Source organism: Pholcus phalangioides, unplaced genomic scaffold (genome assembly GCF_987345545.1).
Source record: "Pholcus phalangioides strain wild (caught in Gottingen) unplaced genomic scaffold, Ppha-v1.0 ptg000003l_1, whole genome shotgun sequence".
Classification (NCBI taxonomy): Eukaryota; Metazoa; Arthropoda; class Arachnida; order Araneae; family Pholcidae; genus Pholcus; species Pholcus phalangioides.
The window spans coordinates 32,406,850-32,428,068 of NW_028301596.1; the positions used below are offsets into that span (position 1 = coordinate 32,406,850).

A 21,219-nucleotide genomic window follows, 5' to 3' on the forward strand; every position below is an offset into this window, starting at 1 on the left:
AGACGAAACCTGGAGTAAAACCTAGAGACGAAACCCAGAAAGTATGTACATAACACATTTATATAATTTTATTTTTCTTCCCAGAAACCAATTTTTTCCTCTTCCGCGTCTTTTCCTCTACTTATTTATTATAAAGAACTGAATTTCATCTCTTTCAATTTGCGTGATGCTGGAGAAGCGTCTTCTCTCCGCCTTCATACCCTGTTCATAATTCGAACCCGTTCTCTCCTTCCGTGTGGTTGCTCCACTTCGCCCAGTGCACCAACCACTGTATTATTCGCTTCTTCGGGAAACTATTGTAATACAACTGTTTTGTTCCTGTCTTCCGTCCTCTTAATTTCAAAGTCCTCTTGCACTCCTCTCTCCTGTGTTTCGTCTTCTACCTCAACTCACCGTGATCTCGGTCCGAAGAAGTCCCGGATGCGGCAGTAATCGCCTTACCCTCTAAGTAGCTCTAGGAAGCAAAGGTAACGGGGTAGAGCACCAAAAAAAAAAATTGTATGAGAGAGGCACCAAAAGCTCTCGGGCGATGGGAATTTTCCCGCTTCCTTTTCTGTAACCACCCTCACTCCTATCCAATCTCTCGTTCTTCTCCATTCCGGAATTCTCCACTCCTGATCCTATTTCTTTTTTATTATATTTATATATTTTTTTCTTGTCGTTTCCCACCCCGCTAATTCCAGAACAATCCTCTTTTCTATTTTTGCTGGATTTCCTTTTTCCTCCTATTTCTAGACTTATCTTTTTCTTCCCTGAGATGCTTCCTAGGTTGTATGTGTGTGTCCCTCTCTTCTTACTTCTTTTTGTCTTATATATTTTCTTTCTTTGCTGTTGTTACCTTGCCTCTAATGAGGCATTCTACTAGCGTTTTAGTGGTACCTTGCTCTCTTATTCTCTCTAGCTCCCAATTCCCTTACACTTCCGGCTCTAGTGTCTTTCACTTATTACTATTATTTTCTTTCTAGTTTCTGTATCCCCCACCCCCCAACCATAAGATTCTGGGTTCTTTGAGGAAAACTTTTTGGTTCGTAACGTACGTTTTCGTGCTGCTTTTCCCGGCTGCTGATTCCTATTGTTCGTAATCACCCTAAATAAGGAGAATGATGTTACTGTGAGACCTCCGGGCGTCGAACTGGTAGTAGGTGCATGGCAGAGCACGAGTGCACACAATAAAGCAGCGATAACAACAACATCAGTGACAAATAATGCCTAGCACCCCCAACAACAAAGATGTCCGTTTTTCTCTTGTTCAAGATGAGAGGAAGAACAAGAGCAGTTTTCTTTAACAAATTTATTTTCTATCTCCTCTCTAGTCTCCTTTCCGAGTCACCTCACCCACTCTGGAAGCGAAGTTTCTTGTTACAGACATTTTGTTCTCGAAAATTCGCTTCCCCTTGCCATTCTTCAATAGACATTCCTCATACCGCGCATCCCAAGGAAAATAACGACAAAGACAAAAGGCTTTTCTTCTTGTTTTTCAGTTATATTCTGGGAAGAAATTCTCCTCTTACGCTGGAATAAGTGATGCTGAAATTGTTCGTGCCTTATTCGCGATAGTGAAAATTTCGTGTCTCCAGCGATGCAGTCGCTAACTTTTAAAAAGACGTGCGTGCATTACAAAGATGTTTGCGGAATTCCCCTAATTTCCTACTGTTTGCTTTGTGCATCTAAGAGGAAAATATGAATTAACTTTTCTAAAAAAATTTCACTGTAGAGAAAACAACGACGATTTCTGTTCCTGGTGTCGAGTTGATGCTGGAATGAAATATCCAATAATTGACAAATTATTATCGTACTAATAACAAATTTTGTTTTAGCCTTCCGAGTAGCGTAAAATTCTTAATATTTTCCCTATTATTTCGATCATTAAGGATAAGATAGATGCATACGAAAAGTTCATCTGATATTGTGTGATTTGTACGGAAAAACTGCATATGGCTTTCCGGACCATGTCGGAATTCGATAAGGCTTCGTTACAAGAAGTCTAATCGCTAGTAACATAAAAAAATCATAAATGAACTGTTAATCGTGCACTCTGCATTTTATAAGACTCTGATTTGCATATTTCTAGTGATTAGCTTTCGTGCAGCACCACCTATTGAAAAAAATTTGAACTAATTTGTTTTTATGTACTAAAAAAATTCTTTTTTCGTGAAAATCAATTTTCGCAAACAGCATTCAAATATATCAATTACTTCAATTTTTAAACTATGCACGAATTTATGGAAAACCCTTTGAAACTTTACTTAAGAAAAATCTCTAATTAAATGACGTGATACTAACGTATTCCCAAGAGATAAGTATGACCCGTCTAAGAAATTCGTTAGTGACAGTAGACATCCTTGCTGGAGCCGGGTTTCAAACCCAAGCCTGCGCAGTCAAACCCTAGCGAACTAACCACTCGACTTTCAGGATGCAAATTATTTTAGTTAGTATTAATACTAATCCTTCCTGAAGAGTAACATTAATTCTATGGTTTAACGTCTGAAAATTTGTTTTGTTAAGGAAAATATCTGGTGATTAAGGTTTTTTTAGTTACGATTTTAAAAATATATAACCAAAATATAAAACCATATAAATAATCAAAACAACCACAAGTTATGCCAATACAAATTCCTGATATAGTCTATTTTTTAAATGAATCTATAACTCACAATTTAATATATAAATTTTCTTTTAAATTTTAGTTTTCTGAATCCTCGTTAAAGTTACGGAAGTTCAGGCAGAACATTCTACTCCAGTTTCTTCCTCACCTCTTCCCCCCCCCCCCCTTCTTTTTTTGAGCTTTCATTAATTGCCAATTGGTTTTCTGTCATGTTTGATGGTTGACGGAAGGAAGATGTACCTCCTTCTTTGGCTTCTGTGCTTTCGATATACCTTCTCTCCATATCATTATTATTATTACCATAAACTTTTTAACGCCCTCCACTGCTTCTCTTATGCAGTATATATTTGTAGAAACGGAGAGCAGGGGGGAAAATATTCTGTCGCGGCTGTCTGTTTTCACTGGAGATGATGATCGATGGCGTCTTCGAAGGCGCGAAGAAGAAGATGAAGAAGACTTGTTTCCTTTGCTTTTTCTTCATCGCCACTTCTTTTCTCTGAGCGGTATGCGCGAATATATACACACACGCGTATTTATACTTCATGAAAAAGAGATCGGGACTCTGAATATGGGAAAATAAACCATATTTTTTTATTCTATTACTATTACTGCTGAGATGTATTAGATTATTTCACCGAAATTTTCCGGAAAAAATTTCAAAGTATGCGTTTTTTACTGCTGCTTCCCCCCCCCCCCTCCCTCCGCCATTTGAAAAGTAATATCGGATTACGAATTGCAGTCGACGCTTGTTATAACGACTATGCGTTATTGCACAAGTTCCATTATAACGATCGACACGATTAGCTCCAATTTTTTTCATATTCAACTCATGTTTATTTTTCATCCAATATAACGATCTACAAGGAGCATTCATTCTAGTACAACGTCTGAATTATGCTCTACTTCATGTCTTTTTTGCCGAGAAATGTACAAAATACGTGTTTTTCGTTTGCCAAGATCATGTTTGACCTTTCCCTTGATATTCAAGAGTAAAGGTCAAACACGTGGTCGAATACATGGTGCGTGCATATAATTAATTGTTACAATTGTATTGTTATTTTCTAACCTGATGCATTTTCACTGCAACTGATTAAATAATGAAGAAAAATGAAAAATAGATTTTTCAATCATTCAATATAACGTTCGAAGTCTTAATATAACGTTCGTTTTCGGAGGAAAAATGGGGATGGTCGCTATTAGGAACGTTGACTGTATTATGTGCTTGTTATTATTATTTTTTAATTATAAAAAAAATTGGGCAATTGATTAGCCACAAGAGAAAGTTTTGAAGTCGCTTATTTCGAGCGCAATATGTAATGGTAGTGAATTTCTCTCCATGGCGATAGACAGGGATTGAGAACGGACAGTAGGCTAATGTAGAGTGATGATGTAACTTGAAACCGAATGCCGTGAATCTCATCAATTCATATTGAAACGTTAATGTCATATGGTAAGGCCATCATCATACTTTAAGTTCAATCGATGGAAAATAGTGTATTGTAAGCACTGTATCGTCATTATAATATTAATTTATGGAAGACGGTGTATATAAATCACTGGTTATCTTTGAATATCCATTACATTGCAATGTTCCTCAACCGCCAGGTTCTAACATCTCTCGAACCGGGCAGCGAGTGATTTTCTTTTGCGATTAGATTTACTATTTTTTCCATCCATCTCTCAGTTCCACAGTCTACAAATACTCTAACCGATTGCATTATTGGTCCACATCCACTTGTGAACATAAATTAACCGATCCATGGTCTTCCAAAGGTTCAGAACCACTGTTATATAGGACTTTTATACGTCACGGTTGCATCAATCCCGTGTTCATTCGAACAAATTATCTAGACCAGAAAGAAAGAAATAAAAAATTGAGTATTTTTAAAAAATTAAATGTATAAGGCTCTTTTGTACTCGAATGTAAAATGTATAAAAATTTGTGATGAATGCGCGGGAGAAAGACCTCTAACCAATTGAAACTGATATTCGACAAATAACAATCTTAACCTAACCATACACACGTTTGAAAAGTGGGCATTTGTGAATATTTACATAATTTTTTTTCCCATCAATATCTGAAGTAATTCATCAAATTAATTCACAAAAGTAATCTCGGATAAAATACACTATGTCTATGTCGAGAGAGCCAAAAAAGTTTATGCACCCATATATATAGTTTGTACTAAAATTCATAATTTATTGTACATTTATTATACTGCTCTGTATATTGATATGATATTTTCTTCTGAAATTTTGCTCTTTTTTTATGTACAAAATATTCATAAAATTATTGTTCTTTTGCAGAACATGTTCGGGAGTTCACTTGTGGCCATTTGTATTATCGCACATTATACCTCGATGCCAAAAGAGACTCTCTATACGTTGGGTCAATGTGAGTACGGTATTTTTTTTAAATGATTTTAAAAACATTTCAAATCAAATCATGAATGTGAAATCGAATTTTCTGGATGTTATGCCGAAACTGATATTTGGAAAGAAAGGTGATTTGTCTCCTCCGGGAATCGAACCCGGATCCCCCTTGCATACCGGGCAAGTGCGCTAACCAATACTGAGTGGAGTCAGCGAAATCGCGTGTGTGTGAGAGAGAGAGTATTTTCTAAAACCAGTCATTAACTAAAAGAAAACTAATCACCCGATATTTTCCTTAACAAAACAAAATTTTAGCCGGTAAACCATAGAATTAATGCTATTTTTCAGAAAAGATTAGTGCTATTAATATTAATTAATGACTTTCAGCCTGACGAGTGGTTAGTTCGCTAGGGTTTGACTGCGCAGGTCTGGGTTTTAAACCCGGCTGGATCAAAGATGTCTACTGTCACTAACGAAATCCTTGGACTGGTCACACTTATCCCTTGGGAATACGTTAGTATCACGTCATTTAATTAGATTTTTCTTAAGTAAACAGGGTAAGTTTACACAGGTAAACTTACACAGTAAAGTAAGTAAGTTTCACAGGGTGTTCATTAAAGCATAGTTTAAAAATTGAAGTAATTGGTATATTTGAATGCGGTTTGCGAAAAGGTATTCTCACGAAGGGGCAATTTTTTTTAGTACATAAAAACAAATTAGTTCGGATTTTTGTCAATAGGCGGCGCTGCACGAAAGCAAATCACTAGAAATATGCAAATCAGAGTCGTATAAAATGCAGATTGAACGATTAAAAGCTCATTTATGATTTTTTATGTTACTGACGATTACATGAGGTTTTAATTTTGATGTTGATATTGGTAGCACAACACTATTGGTAAAGTTGTTTTATTTACGTCACGAAACGCTGGCTGACGCTTTCAGGGTATTGATGAAAGGTTCAGTTCAAATGTCAGTATCGTGAGCTCTATCCAGACTCAAGTCCAACTGTCCATGTACGGTCCCGTTCAGCGCACATGAGCTCCAAGGAAAGATAGATTTGTTGCCTTTGTAGTATATGGTCTAGGGCGCTCATCCGGTAAATGAGAGAACGTGGTTTCGATTTCCCGCAAGGGCAGTTGAATTTTCTTTCTTTCCTAAATTCATGTTTGCATCAGCCAGCTGTTGAGAACTTTCGTATGGATTGCGGAGAGTGACATCATCTTTCTGCAAAAAAAAATTCCTGTTCGTAAGAATTTACCTTTTTCCACACAAACCGCATTCAAATACAACACTTTCTTCAATCAATAATTTTTTATGAATTTTCAAACTGTTTACGAATGTTTAAGACACCTTTTACATCCAACAACATACAGTAACTAATGGAAAGCAATGAAAATTCGCTCGTACAAAATGAGAAGAACCGGCTACTTAAGAGAATGCGATTGTTATTTGAAGCATCTAATTTTAACGAATAAAGTAATGATTAGAAGATGTTTTTTTAATCAATTTAACGACATAGAGATAATTGAATTATCAAAACAATAGATCTCCAGAACCTATTTAATTTAATTAACTCCGCTTGTAACTGCTTTGAGAGCATTACTTGAAGTAGGTACTGCTTGATACAATCAAATAATAACTCAGGGCTGCTGTTGAGATTGTATTGAATTTATACTATATATATATATATATTATTCTTCCTATAATATGATGAATTCGATTTCAAGACATGAAGAAAATATGTTGATCACATGTATGCAGTTAATGAAACATTGTATTTCGTGCTTGCATAACTTAAGGAACTGCTGATGAGTTTTGTGTAATACGTTTCAAGACCGAAAGAAAAAAGAAAGTCGCAAAACTCGTAAACACTCGTATTTCCAGGCTATGCAAATGCGATTTCTAGCTTGAGAAAATTTTCCTTCAGCAAAATACCATGTACATATATATTCTTCTCCTTGATTCTGAATCAAAAATTCGCTGGAAATATCCTGTATGTGGATACTGAGCCGAGATTGTAAAGTATCCTTAGCGCCGAGGAAATTAGATTTCGAGGAATGAATTTTTTATTCCTCTTCTAACTCAATTTCAAAAGCTAAAGTGAGATCCAGTTGTTTCTTTGAAATTTCGGATGGATTTCATTCTCGAGAGATAATTTCGTTAGCTGTCGGCCTTTGAAGTGCGAGGCGCGTATGTCTTATATTTTTCAGAGACGTGGATTATATACGTATAATATACTTGAGGAAAAAATACTATATAAAGTTATACTTTATCTTCTTACGAACATCCACATGTGCAGTGGAAAATATATGGATTTACACCATGGTATTCATTAGAACACGATGTTACTTTTTGAGTCACAATGAGAAAATAACCCATGAAATATACAATTTTTGTATTTGCCCATGACTTTCAAAAGAAATTTTAATTTTGTTTCATGAATTAAAATTTTTATTTTTTAGATTTTATCATAAAATGTTAATTATCAGCTTAACTGAAATTCAAGCGAATTTTAATCTAATTAACATACTTTTATAAATATAGAATAAATATTTCTCAAAAAATCTTGTCAACATTTTTTGTTAATATAATTGTTCCGAACTAAATTGCATAGAAGTTAGTGGTGCTTTTTCTCCCTCCAAGAAATAATAGTTAATTTATTAAATTCTTGTTTTTTCTCTTCCAACACTATCGTGGGTTTTTAAAGTAATTAAAAGCAACCATCGCACCACGGGAAAAAAATTGACAAATTAAACTATATTATAGTTTTTTTGGCTAGGCTTAGGCAATTTGTTTTCTTTTACAATGCGTATATGAATGGGTCCCTCTACTTATACGGCTCTATCCTAAATTCCTAAATTCCCGTGTATCAATTCTACATTTTTCTAATTTTTTGTGCTGCTAGCGTGCGTGGTTTGTAACTTCTTTAATGCTCCTAGTACAAGAAGAAAACCCCGGCAGGGCCGGGTATTATAGTCTAGTCTTTTATAAAATCAATACATAAGACGAGCTGAAAAGTTTTAATGTGCTAATTCATCGAAAGTTCTGTTTATGAGATGTTGGATGGCCTGTAATTTTTGCAATCTTTGATTAACTCTAATCTTTGGCCTTAGTCTTGTATTTTTAGGTTGAAAATTCCATAAATTGGTAAATTCCATGTTAAGGTTTTGTTAAGCTGTTAAAGTCAAAATAAAATACGTCGTAAATGTATCTTAATCCCTTTTTACTGTCCCTATATTTTGCGGCCTGACGCAGCTTCACCATTCGCGTCTGTTTTATTCTGGTCCTAGATAGTGTAAGTACAAACTCACACTAATATCGTATATCCCATGCACGAGTTCATTAAATTAATGATTTCCTCACTCCCGATATATGAATGTACACACCGCTGACAATACCAAATTCCAATAATTATATTCAATGCTCCACTCTATGATATATCATTTCTGTTAATTAATACTGAGTGCTCTTGTAAAACAGGACCAATAATTCAAATCTCACCAATTATGCCAACTCATTGACACACTGTCTACATCCATATTGCATTATTTATTGTCCCACATCGAAATGTTCAGCAACGGAATTGTCGATATTTTCACAACGATGATGACATTAAAATAAAATGAATTCGTTCACCTTAATGCCTGTTCATGAATCCTATCCGAATGCATCATATCTTTGATAGACTTTTTTTAATGATTAGACTTCTCTCGTGAATATGAATGGGGAAACAAAATGGTATTCGATTCAAAAAATGACAAATGATGGAGCATAGACCATATAAAATTTGGAGGAAAAAAAAATTGAAATTCTAGGTACAAATGAATGTATTGCATGACTAACCAGGTCGATGGAGTACATTAGTTTTGCGTGTGCGAAGAAAATATAAAATACTAAATAAACAAAAAAAACTTTTTCTTTCTTTCTTTCTTTCTTTTTTGCACAATTCAAAAAATGAAAAGTAGAAGAATTCAGAATCTTTGAAATAACAGAATACTTTGCTTATTCATACGTCCAAGTGGAATGTTTGGCACATGCCTGATTGAACAAAGATATTGAGGCACGTATCAAATGTTCTTGATTGGAAAACACAACACGAAGAAGGGGGAAAAGAAGAAATGCTAACTTTCATCTATTTCCTTTTTCTGTTATCATTTCAAAGAAGGAAAAAAAATTGAAATTTTAAATACGAATGAATTCCGAAAAAGAAAACGTAGAAAATATTTGTTTTTCAGTGTTTTCAAGTTCTAGTAAAATATTCCGTATTTGAAGGAGACAAATCAACCTTTTCTCTCTTTTTTTTGTACGGATAGAAATCTTGAGTTCTTTTGAAGAATCTGTGATTAAGTCTCTCTCTTTTTTTTTGTCAACATTTTTCTTGAGCTCCTTGTAAGTAATTCTCATCGTTTGTATTTTTTCCCCCCATTTGTTTCTTCTTTTTCTTTTAGCGAGCGTAAATCACTAAAAGCATCTTTCACGAGATGAACGCGATATGAAATTTCACTTTTCCCACATATCTTCAACGATCCTTTTCCTCTTTCCCGTAAGTTCTGTTTTAGGTGACTTAGTTGGGGGGGGTGGACAAAAAAAAAGAAAAAGACTATATAGTCCATTTAGAAATAGTCGTGAGTAGAAAAGAAAATGTATGAAGTCAACAAGACGGAAATACTTTGAGCAAATAGATATAAAAGAAGAAAATAAAGAAATATATATATATTTCGGAACCTCTCAACAAGCCTTTACTTTATTCTTTTCCCCTTCACCCTTCAATTTCTTTACGGGCTTTCTTCCCCTTTTCAGCTATTAATTTCTTGAATATATATTTATTCTTCATGGAAAGCTTTTTCTTGATAAGTTGATTGAGATATTCTATCTTAGAGAGCTATGGCGCCAATATGTGAGTGCTCCTGTGTATGATTGAAATAGCATCAACGATTATTATTTGTTGCTAGATTGTTTGAAAACGAAAGAAGAAAACATATTTTTTTTTCTTCACTTTCAAAGTCATTATAAATCTTGTTGGTATGGGTGTATTAAAGAAATAAAGAAAAAAAGTGAAAGCTGACTGACTGACTATCGATTTTTTAACATGTTCTAGCCTTTACTAAATTTACTTTCAAAAACTTTACTTTTAAAAGTTTTAGCCACTTTACAAGTGACTTGATTTTAATTAATCAATCAACATCACAGTTAATTGAATTTTTTCATTCTGAATCACTTATAGAGTAAAATATTTCATCCATAAATCTAATTTTTCTTTGTATCGTTCAATTAAAGCTACTTCTATTGAGTACAATTAGAATTCTAGACCAAAGCTTTTCACTAAAGTTGACGTTGAAATTGCATTTAGAAAAGAACATAATAAATAAATCAGGTTTTTTTTTCATTTGAAATACAAGAGATTAAGGACTGTTTAGCAATATGTTCGTCATGCCTGGTGTCTTCTGAAGTTCTTTGGCTTTACCTTAAAAAGTATCACTCATTTACGAATTTTATTTTGCCATCACTTATGGACCATTCAGCTCACAGATATTTAGAAATTTATCTTAGATGTTTTCACATATCTCATTATCAGGAAGTATATAACGCTCGTTATCTCATAAGTGGTGCGAAACTCAATTTTTTTTAGTCTCCAAACTTTTGTCCACAATATGCAATTCATTACAATATGTTCAGAAATATAAATTGGAAAATATAATCAAAGTTCTGGTTAAATTCAAAAACAAAAAAATTCAATAGTAACTACTGCACTGTAGTGCAGATGTTCAGTTCGCACGAGGTGATTTTGTGCATATTTAATATCTCATACCGGACAGATATCGATTTGAACCAGTGCAGTAACTAATGATAATACGGATATTCTATTTGAGGGATTATATACGCTGCAATTCCCAGGCACTACATAATAATATACATTAGTCTAGTGCTATTCAATTCCGATTCGCATATGTAGTCTGTTATGAATACAATATTGTTTAATTGTATCCCTTATTTCCAATGCTTGTATTCGGCATTGGAGTCGTGCTGCAACGAAAATATTGATTCTTATTCATTCAAGTGAAATACCCTTAAAAGGCAGAAAACATTCTTTTATGAAGAATACACATTTTCCACGATTTTTATTATTAAGTGGGGGACCCCGTCTAAATCTGTTTAATATGCTACACGTCTGTTTCACATTCATGTTCGGAGTCATGAAGTGAACTTGGCTCAATCGTGCTTGATTTTCCAAATTGTTAATAGAGGTGGTGGGTACCACTTCTCCGTACCGCATCCCCCCCCCCCCCCAGCAGCAAATTGGTCAAGAGCATGCGATCCTTTCTTTGGTTTCATGTTAAAATGGACAAATAATATATATAAGCAAAAAAAAAAAATCTTTTATTTTTCATATTTGTTTCATGTTTGGAAGCTCGTTAAGCTTCCTAAATATTTGTACGTCGCTCAGTGTGCGACGCCCCTTCTTGTCCGGCATGTTCTGTCGTGGTGGCGTCTAGTTAATTGATTATTTCTTTCTTTCATACACTTTCTTATTCTGTAATATTTTTTTTTACTCAGCATAACATCAGAACGGAAAAAATATTTGGGTTTCTTTCCCTTCAGAATGAGTTGCATTTTGAATTCGGTATGAGAAGTCCATTACATATGGTATTTGTTCGTCGCTTTTTATAATTTGCTATTTTGAATCGCATGTCTATTTTCGCCATCATCGTTTTCGTTGAAATTTGGCTTTGATTCAAATTGATCTGTTATATCCGTTATAATTCTAATATTTCTATAATCCTATTGTTGGTTCCTTGGATATGTATTATCTGTATTTTTTTGTGATGTTAATAAAATAAATGATAAATATATTAATAGCCCCGGATCACAAAGGTTTGGAAAGTTTTTAGATGCCATTTAAGGAAATTTAATCATATGATTTCACGATACATTGCATTTTTTATATAGGGGGGTGCTGTGCAAATGCAACCCAATAATGGATTTCTCGACCTTTGAGGGTACAGAAAGCAAGTGTTAGGAAGCGACTTGGGTATAGGTATAAATCCAGGGTGTTTCATAAATTCGTAAATGGTTTAAAAATTCATAAAAATTGAAGGAATTGGCATACTTGAATGCAGTTTGCGAAAAAGTTATTCGCAAAAAAGTGATTTTTTTTAGTCCCGAATTTACCACAAAAGACTATCTCCTTTAGTGCAGTTGAAGGATGCTATTCGCCAAGAAATCTCCTGCATCCGTCCGGATATGTTACATGATGGATGCAATTAACGGTGTTCTCACTCCCTTGCAAACCCGTCATTTGTGGCGATGGCGGCAACATAAACGTAGTTTTCCATGGAATTTTGTGATTTTCAGCTCCTTCTATCGATTAAAAAATTGAAACTTTTTTTTTCCTTTATGAAAAAAAAACTTCCCCCTTCGTGAGAATAACTTTTTGAAAATAGCATTCAAATACAAAAACAACGCCACAACAGGCAAAATGCCCAACGAGGTGGCTGATAAAAAGATGCCCATAAAAATATGGATGTCATATATTTCAAAAATACAGCAACCCAATTAAAAATGCAATTAACAAAAATTATAATCAATATATATACACGTGATAAAATATTATACAACGCCCATAAAGAATACTTATGGTTGTCTTATACTAAGTATGGATAGCTTATGTACCATTTAGTAGGACCTCCAGTAGGACCTCTCAAATCCGTACTCCTCGGGATCTAGGTTATTCTGGTTTAGAAAATCTTCCAGATTATGGATCAACTTTTGCTTATTTCTCAAGTTTTCGTATTTAAAGCAGCTCTTCGGGCATTTTGATGTACAAGGGGTCCATAAAACTTGAAGTATGTTTTATTATATGCTATTAAAGGTATTTTCTTAGCGCACTAATGCTTTCGGATCAACATAGATATAATGAAGAGACTATCAGCTGAGCCTACACTCAGCGAGGACCCTTGTTCACCATTCAAGGTTCCAAGGTTCTCTCAAGTTCTCTCCTATCCGCAAGTACCAAACTTTGAGCGTGTATTTCTCTGATCGAATTTTTTGCTGCTCTTCCGTAAGATCAAAGAAAAACTACTGAGGTTTCGTAGGAATGCTAAAATAATACATGTTAGTAAAATTAACCTCCGATTCAGCAACTGGGCCTGTGTGAAGTGCTCTACAAAAATAAAATTCGAATTCAAATTTTTGAAAAATTTACCTTTTTTTTCGTTGACACAAATTTTTTAAATTGTTTTAAAATTCGCAAAATTTCAAAATCAAAAAATGAGATATTCACATTCGAGGTTAATTTTATAAACGTATATCGAATTAACATCCCAACAAAATTTCAGTAATTTTTGCTGAGTGGTTTTACTTTGTCTTACGTATGAGCAGCAAAAAGTCGATCTGAGAAACCCGTTGAAAGTTTGCTTCTTTGGAATACTTCTACACCGTCATTCTTTTCTTTTTACTTTTATTTCGAAAAAGCCAATTTATCGATTGTTAGGAAATTTTTTTCATTTGATTTGAAATTATAAATAAAATATTTTTCGAAGCCATTTTCGGAAAATCGACTTTTTGAAGCTTCAGAGGTCGTGACAACCCCCCCCCCCCCAAGACGAATCAACGGGTACATCCGATTATGTGGCTAGGGCCGCAGCTAGATACGACCAGGGTCAAGCACGCACTTTTGCTTCCCCAGTGTAATGTTAGAGAGTTAAAGGGTGTATATTCGGTGCCCTCCTCTACTCCAGCACCCGGTCCAGTGTGATGGAATCAAACAAAGTTTATCTAAACTATTATCTATCGTTTATCCAACCTTCGCTTATCCGACGTCCCACCGCAAAAAAAAAAATCCAGTACCAACTCTTGAGCCTCTCAGAATTTCACATAACGACGGAGTTAAGGCTCTAGAAACTGTAACTAAATACATTCAGTAACAAGAAGAAGCTACAAGAATCGACATAATAATGCTGCAAAGATGGCGAGACTTGGCAGCGGAGAAACGACACTCGTCAGGAAAGCAGACTACGGTCAAAAAGTTTCTTTAAATCATCACAGGACTGAACTTTTCAAGCACTAAACTTCAGAATAGTCTGTAACTCTAAGTTCATTTTTTCAGTTTATTTCTTCTATTGTTTTGTTGTAAAACATGATTATTATAGGTTCGTAATGTGTGAAATTATACCACAGTTTGATGTTTAATAGGGTTTTTCTTAACACCTCTATATATATTTTTTTTAATAACAACGTGATCCTCACGTATTTCCCAAGGGATCAGCATGATCCGTTCAGGGAATTTGTCAGTATTAGTAAACATCCATGCCCGAACCGGGATTCAAACCCAGACCTGCACAGTGAGAAGCTAGTTCCCTAACCACTCGACTGCCAGGCGGCGAACGTTTATCCGACGTTTGGCCGGCCCGTTTATGCCAGCTAAGTGAGATTCTACTGTACTTTTTGTCGTCGTCCGTCTCAACTCACAATAAATCCACTATGGCTGGTTTCATTTGGTCGATCCTAACATTTTCTATAAATAGCTTTATTTACCAAACATTTAACAGATCAATAAAAATCCATCTTTTTCAGAAATTTTTCACATTGAATTCATGTCTCTTGAATTCTGACATTTGATTGAGAATATGGAAGCACCAAGAACGTATAAGTGCACTCGAGCAAATTACGAAGAGGAGAAAGAAAAGAATAGGAGTAACGTGACTTTTGAAAGCCCCGATAATAACATGGCCATGTATCACTGCCTCTCATTTAATCGACAGCTAACGATTCAATGATCCCTAGGGACCTTCGTCGATGACGAAGCTCTGGGGCACTTCCCCCGTTTAAGGTCCCCAACAACAGAAATTATGAATGGATAATCTCCTGTCGACAAAGTGTTTGTCCTCGTGCTGGCCATTGCATAAAAGAGACATAAAATTCGGCTATAACCCGAAAAGTTTGAATTTCCTGGAGTGGACCCACCATACCTTACCCACCCTCTACCACGTTGCAGGATATGTATATGGTTGGGAAAAAAATTGAAAGCACCCGTTGATCTACCTTTCATGCTATTATTCACGGTGAGGGGTGGTCCAGATCGTATATGGGGCCTTGATGTATGGAGGCCCCAACTGTTTGCCTGGCCCTTTGCTAGGGTATAATAAAAGATGTGTGCAAGGGGGATTGAAAAGGCCTTTACATGTTCGTCGGGCTGTACAAATTGTATTCGTAAAAATTTATTGACCGCAAAGAGTAGGAGGTATAAGAGAGGCCCTTTATTGGGGATGATGACATTGGGTCCCGCAGCTGCAGTATTATTTAGAACTGTTCCCATTTATATAATTTTTTTTTTCGTGATTCGATCGTGTACACCGAATTCACAGCACAAAAGCTGTTTTTATTCACTCTACAGACGTTGGCCTATAGGCTCACGGCATTGCCCAGGCCTGTACCGTTTTTTTTTTTTCTCCTTCTCGTTCGCTTTTGTTCGGGATCGGTCCTCCCCCAAAAGCTAACTCAATTTTAGGTGTTTACGATCTGCACAAAAGTTTCGAACAGCATGTGCGTCTGTAGCTCAGTGGAGCGGTACAAATTTCGGATTCATCATTTTCTCAACTCAAAAAAACTCGAGTTGGCCCCCATCTACGCATTGAAAGCTTTTCACTCGATCAATCACTTTGATTGATCGAACAACGACCACTCAATATGTTCTCATGATAATTAAATGTGTACCACTTATTGCCTGAAAGGATTACAAAAATCCTTTGACTCGGATGACACTGTAAAAGAAATGAATGAAGGCTTCTTTTTTTTTTTTTTTTTGTATGGACATGTTGAAATCGTTACGCAAGAGATTGTCAAGCCATATCTCTGAGATACACTTATGGGTAGATCGAGAAAATGAAGCATCATACCATACTGTGCATGGGTTTCACTACGGTGGGGGGCTGAGTCTTACTGGAAGTCAAGAGTGCTTATTCTCGCAGAGGACATTTATGTGTACTTATGATTAGTTGGAATTATATCCCCCCCCCAACTCTTCGCACAGCTGTTACTTCTGTTAGTATGTTGCGGGTATATCACAATTAAGGCAAGGTAGCTGCAGGAAAGGCGTGCTGTACGACCGCCGTCCAGTAGTCCAAACGACATTCGGGAAGGCCGGCCAACAGATAAACGACGGCCCAGCTCATATTCGAAGGAATTTCTAACTGAGAGGCTGCCGCCGGGAAAGTAGTAACACATCATCACAGAGGCCCTACAAGCGGAAAGCTCACACATCGCAGATGTTGATAAAGGTTTACAATGATCTGTCGGGGGAAGTATGCACGCGGTTCAGAATTTTAGTTATTCAATGAATTATCTGTCGAAGAGCATGCACAACTCAGTGCTAAATATGGGTTACAACATGATGCAGAATATTATGTACGCAATACTCCGACTGAGTAAATTCGAGAAGGCTGAAGCACAGCATTCTCCTGTAGGCTAACGCTATGAAGACAATTCAACTAACCTGGAAAGGATCCCAAAATGTTCGTCCTCAAAAAAAATTATTAAAAAAATTAAGATACATTCATCTCAACCAGTAACATAAAAACAAAATTAGCGGCGGAATGCAATTAATAAAGCCGCAAAAAATTATTAAAAATGAAAACTGTTGGCTACTCATCAACTCTCGCACTTCTTGGCTATAAATCTATAAAAAAATGTATAGCTATAATTTTTTTCCCCTACCCTTTTTTCTTTCTTTTTTTCTGTGATGTACCGAATCATTTTTTTTTGAATGACGTCAGTCTAGGGTTGCGCGATTTCTAAATTCATTCTTGACTTTTTTTGGCGTTCAAAATATTAATTGTTTACTTTTTTTACCCATAATAATTTCGCCAGATTTTTTTCTTATTTTGTATTTCCGTGAATTCTAAATGAGAAGAATAAGTGGCAGTATTTCAAAACTTTTCAAGACGTCACCTTGAGACCCTTTCTTTGTCAATTCATGTAAACTCGTAGTTGAGTTAATTACCAAACGTCCCTCGTTGTCAAGTGTAGATAAATTACCACTAGGGAGAAGAAGCCATGGTTATGTAGACACTAGGACAAATTAGATAAGGATAATTGATCGCTAAGGCAAAGCAGCTGCTGGTATATGACCGTTGAGGAAAGAAAGATGCGGGAAAATGGTCGTTATTGCAATTGAGCCACGGGTGCCAAAATTTTGAGAACCACTGGACAAAAGTATAAATTTCTGTTATTGAATCTTTTCGCTACCTTCATCTAAGGTATGTAGTGAAGTTAATTTTGTTTCTCGGAGCCAATAAAACCACACAACCCCCCCCCCCTCTCAAAGTACATAAATATGTTTTTCTTCTCGGTCTATCTATCAAATTAACGCTGTCTCAGAGCTCACATTCTGTTCTGGATGTCTAATTCTCTACCTGACATTTATAAATGCCTCATGTTTCAAGTTCTACAATCACCATCAGTTACGAAATTAAGAATAAGCAAAAGGTGGGCTCTCTTCATATAAATCTCCCTTGATTCCTTCCACTATCATTAATATATTATATCCAGCTCGTCTTCTCCTCTCATACTGAGGCGTTAGCGTGGCTTCATGTTACAGTATGATGTTAAAAGTAAATTAAGAGTGGCTCGTACCTTCAAGAATACTCCGTGAATCAATGCCTTCGTATCCACAGCAGAATGAAAAGGTTTTCTTAGACTTTTATCACGGGGCGTGTCAGTGGGCGTGTTCGAGTCATTTCTTCTATCTTCTTTTTTCTTATATATATTATATACCAGATATATTTTTGCCCCCGCGGCACTCCCTTTGTTCTTCTGGTAATAGCAATAGAGGATATATAATTCCTTCTCTTTTCTCTCTTCGCCCATCCTCTATCTCCTGTATTATATCAGAAAGCAGCAATACTCCGAGATGAGAAACCCAACCAGAGAAAGATCAAAATTGCTTTTCCTCCTGTGCTGAGAACACAACTATCTTATACCTATGGAACCGTAATACGTACCTGGCGAGGTGGGAAAAAAGGACGTCGAGAAAGGATAGGTATTAAGTTTAAGGGGAACCGAACCCTCCCTGTTCTTATTATTTTCTTTTATATATTTTCTTTTTCTCTGTTCTTTTCTCTTATCCGTTCATTATTATTATTATTATTTTCACTGAGATACTTTTCCGCCGTTTCTTTCTTTGCGATTTCTTTTTCTATTTCATTTTTCATTATATTTTGCAATTAACCACTTACTCTTGGCAGCCAATTGAGAAAAACGACAGGACTTCGGAAGAGCCTGGCTAGCTAGCTAGCTCTAGCTGCTGATATTCTTGCTGCTGCTGGCATTTCTTTTCTCATTTTTTTTTTTTCTTTTATATTTCCTTTAAAGGGTGCGGGAATAAAATGATAAACTGCTTCAGAAGACGTGGCCTCTGATAGCAAGTTATCCATCCCACTTATTAGTCTTGACTTACTTACGCCTCTTTCATATTTTTTCTTTCTTTTTTCTTCTTTTCTTTTTGTGTGTGTGTGTATATATATATATTCTGGATGGCAGTAGCCTCTTGATTTGATGATGCTATTGAAGTTGGCTACCTTTATTGATTTTGAGGCGGTTACCAAGAGACAGTTCGTAAAATGAACCAACTAGACGTACCACAACGATGAAGAAGAAAAATAATAATAGTAACAAGATGGCAGAGGTAGATTGCTTATCTTATTATTCTGGGATGGAGAACAATCATTCGTGAAAAATCATCTTACGCTGTAGTACCCAATATTACTCTCTCTCTCCCTTTTTCTTCTTTTTTTCTTTTTTGGTAAAAAATCATGAAATTAACTTGTATGAACCTCTGAAACTTTTAATATTTAGCTTAATAAATGATAAGAATCGCGCTAAATTTTCCAAGTTAATAATTAGACTATCCTCATTGTTCTTGTAAGCACTATCATACAAAATAATCAAAAAATATCTCATTTGCTACTACCGCGTTCTTGGTACATCTGCTGCGGCGCCTACTATTTTAAAAACCATACATTTTTCAGGCTTAAGTTCTGTACGTTAATTTTTATTTAAAACTCAATCTCCAAAAAAAATAAAATACATAAATAAACTATGAAAACTATATCCTATAAACATTTCGAATATAAGCTTGTATTTAAAATTTAATTTGAACAATTCTGAACATGATGAGCATTTTATAAAAAAAATATTTGTTTTTACAACACGAGAAAGCAGAAATTGCATAGAGGCGAAATTATAACGTGGAAAAGTGCGGAAAGGTTTAACAGAACTTTTTTTTTTCTTTGTCTTTATTTCTTTTTTGATAATTAATAGTATGCGATTTTTCAAGTTAATGATTAATTTTTACAGATTTCTAGTGGAAGATAAATTACTATATAAAAAACTGGATTTTTTTTTTTTTTGGAAACTCATTCAAAAACAAGTTTTTCTCTCTCTCTCTAAGAAATATGCTCTCTGATTATGAATAATTTGTCTTTCTTTGTGAAATCACGTCTTTTCTTTTATTGTATAAATACGAACTTTGGTTTTTAATTCAAAGAAATTGTGGCGCATCCATCAAAAAACTAAATAAAAACAAAATCATAATGAAGACTAAGCAGGTTTGCATTTCAGTTAAATCTTTTTCTTTCTTCTCCTTTTTTTTAATATTCTTCTATTTTTCAAAGAAAACATGGATTAAGTTGCTTTCACATTTTCCTCTTCTTTTTTTTTTTTATTCATGAGGAACAAAAAGAAAACATTAATATTTTTTATCTCCAAACGACTTGAAGACTTATTTTTTCCGCCTTCATTTCATTTGAGAGAAAACCATTAAATAATTACTTTAATTTTTTTCCTTCCTTAATTAGAAAAATACATTTGTTATATATTTTTTTATGTTGTTATTATTATTATTATTAAAATTTTCTGAATCTTTTTGTCAGTGAGGATTAAAAGCGATTACAGTTTGTTTCAAAGATCTCGGAGCTTTAGTGGGAATAACATTTACAGGAGGAAAAACGCATACAAGTTAGGAAATTAAGTCTCGATCCTTTAATAACTTTTCGGCAAAGATTTAGGACTCCTGCGTAAACAGGAATTTTTATGTTTATTATTATGTTCTTGTTATTTTTCTCGACGAAAAAAAATTTTTTTTTTCCTCATGCTGTTTTTTATTTAAAACATGAAACTCGTGCATTAGCATTAATGCATTTTGTTGATGAGAGAGAGCATTTTTTTGCCGAAAATAATGTTTTATTACCTTTTTTTACTGCTCCTAAAATATGTTCATTGAATATTATCTCTACTTACAGATTTTGTAAAATATCGTTTTGAAGCACAAAAGAGAATGAAAACTAAAATTTAAATTATGAGGGAAGAAAAAAAACGTTCATTCCTTTTCCTTACATGTGAGAAAGTTTTTGTATTAAAAGAAGAAAGAGCTCCACGAGAGTGTTTTCTCAAAATGCCTTGGAAATTCTTATAGCCCGTAGGGTTGGCTCAAGAGGCTCGTCGCATCAATGTTAGAATTTTTCTGGAGTGCTCTTAATCCCGATTTATCACCCTCAATTGGTTGACTAATATTTTACTACTGAAAGGATGGTCTATCGTAGGTTCTCCTTTGCAGTACGGTATATTACCTAAGAGCCTGTGTGTTTTTCTTGCACGGTTTGTATTTAATATATATCTGTTTGCGATTATGTATACTATAAATTGCCATATTTCAGTGATTCTCAAACTTTTGACACCCAAAGCCCCCTGTCCTGTAATTACAGCTTTTTTCGTACAATCCTCGTGAAAATAACTTTATGCAGCTGGTTCCTGCTGAGTAGGCATAAATCGATATCTCTTAGCAAAGTTTAGCGAAGACCCTGGGACAACCGAAATGTGGTTTAAGGAAACTTTGCGCCCGACGTTTCGTCCCCGGTAGATTTCACTCCCGGAAATTTCTCCTACCCTGACCGTGTGAGTGACTGTATGAGTGTTGAAATGAGTGAGTGAGTAACCAAGAGAGTGAGTGACAACATAAGTGATCGGGTGAGCGAGTGGCCATTTATGTGACCAAGTCAGTGGATGAGTGATAGTTTGAATAAACAATGAGTGGATGAGTGACAGTATGAATGACCAGTGAGTGGATGAGTGACTATATCAGTAACCAAGTGGGTGATCGTGTGAGTGACCAAGTGGGTGACCACATGAGTGACCAATTCAGTACTTAGTGATTAATCGTATGAGTGACCAAGTTAGTGATAGTCGAT

At 35.2% G+C, this 21,219-nt stretch overlaps 1 protein-coding gene across 2 annotated transcripts in view; it reads left to right on the forward strand.

Moving 5' to 3' along the window:
* The window catches only part of LOC149088416 (semaphorin-2A-like), a 271,083-nt gene that overhangs the window by 168,017 nt on the left and 81,847 nt on the right, over positions 1-21,219 (forward strand). For both annotated transcript variants that reach the window (XM_089247502.1, XM_089247503.1), the window contains exon 2: positions 4,913-5,000. In XM_089247502.1, the coding sequence (XP_089103628.1) occupies positions 4,913-5,000 (88 nt within the window). The remainder of the gene's footprint in view (positions 1-4,912; positions 5,001-21,219) is intronic.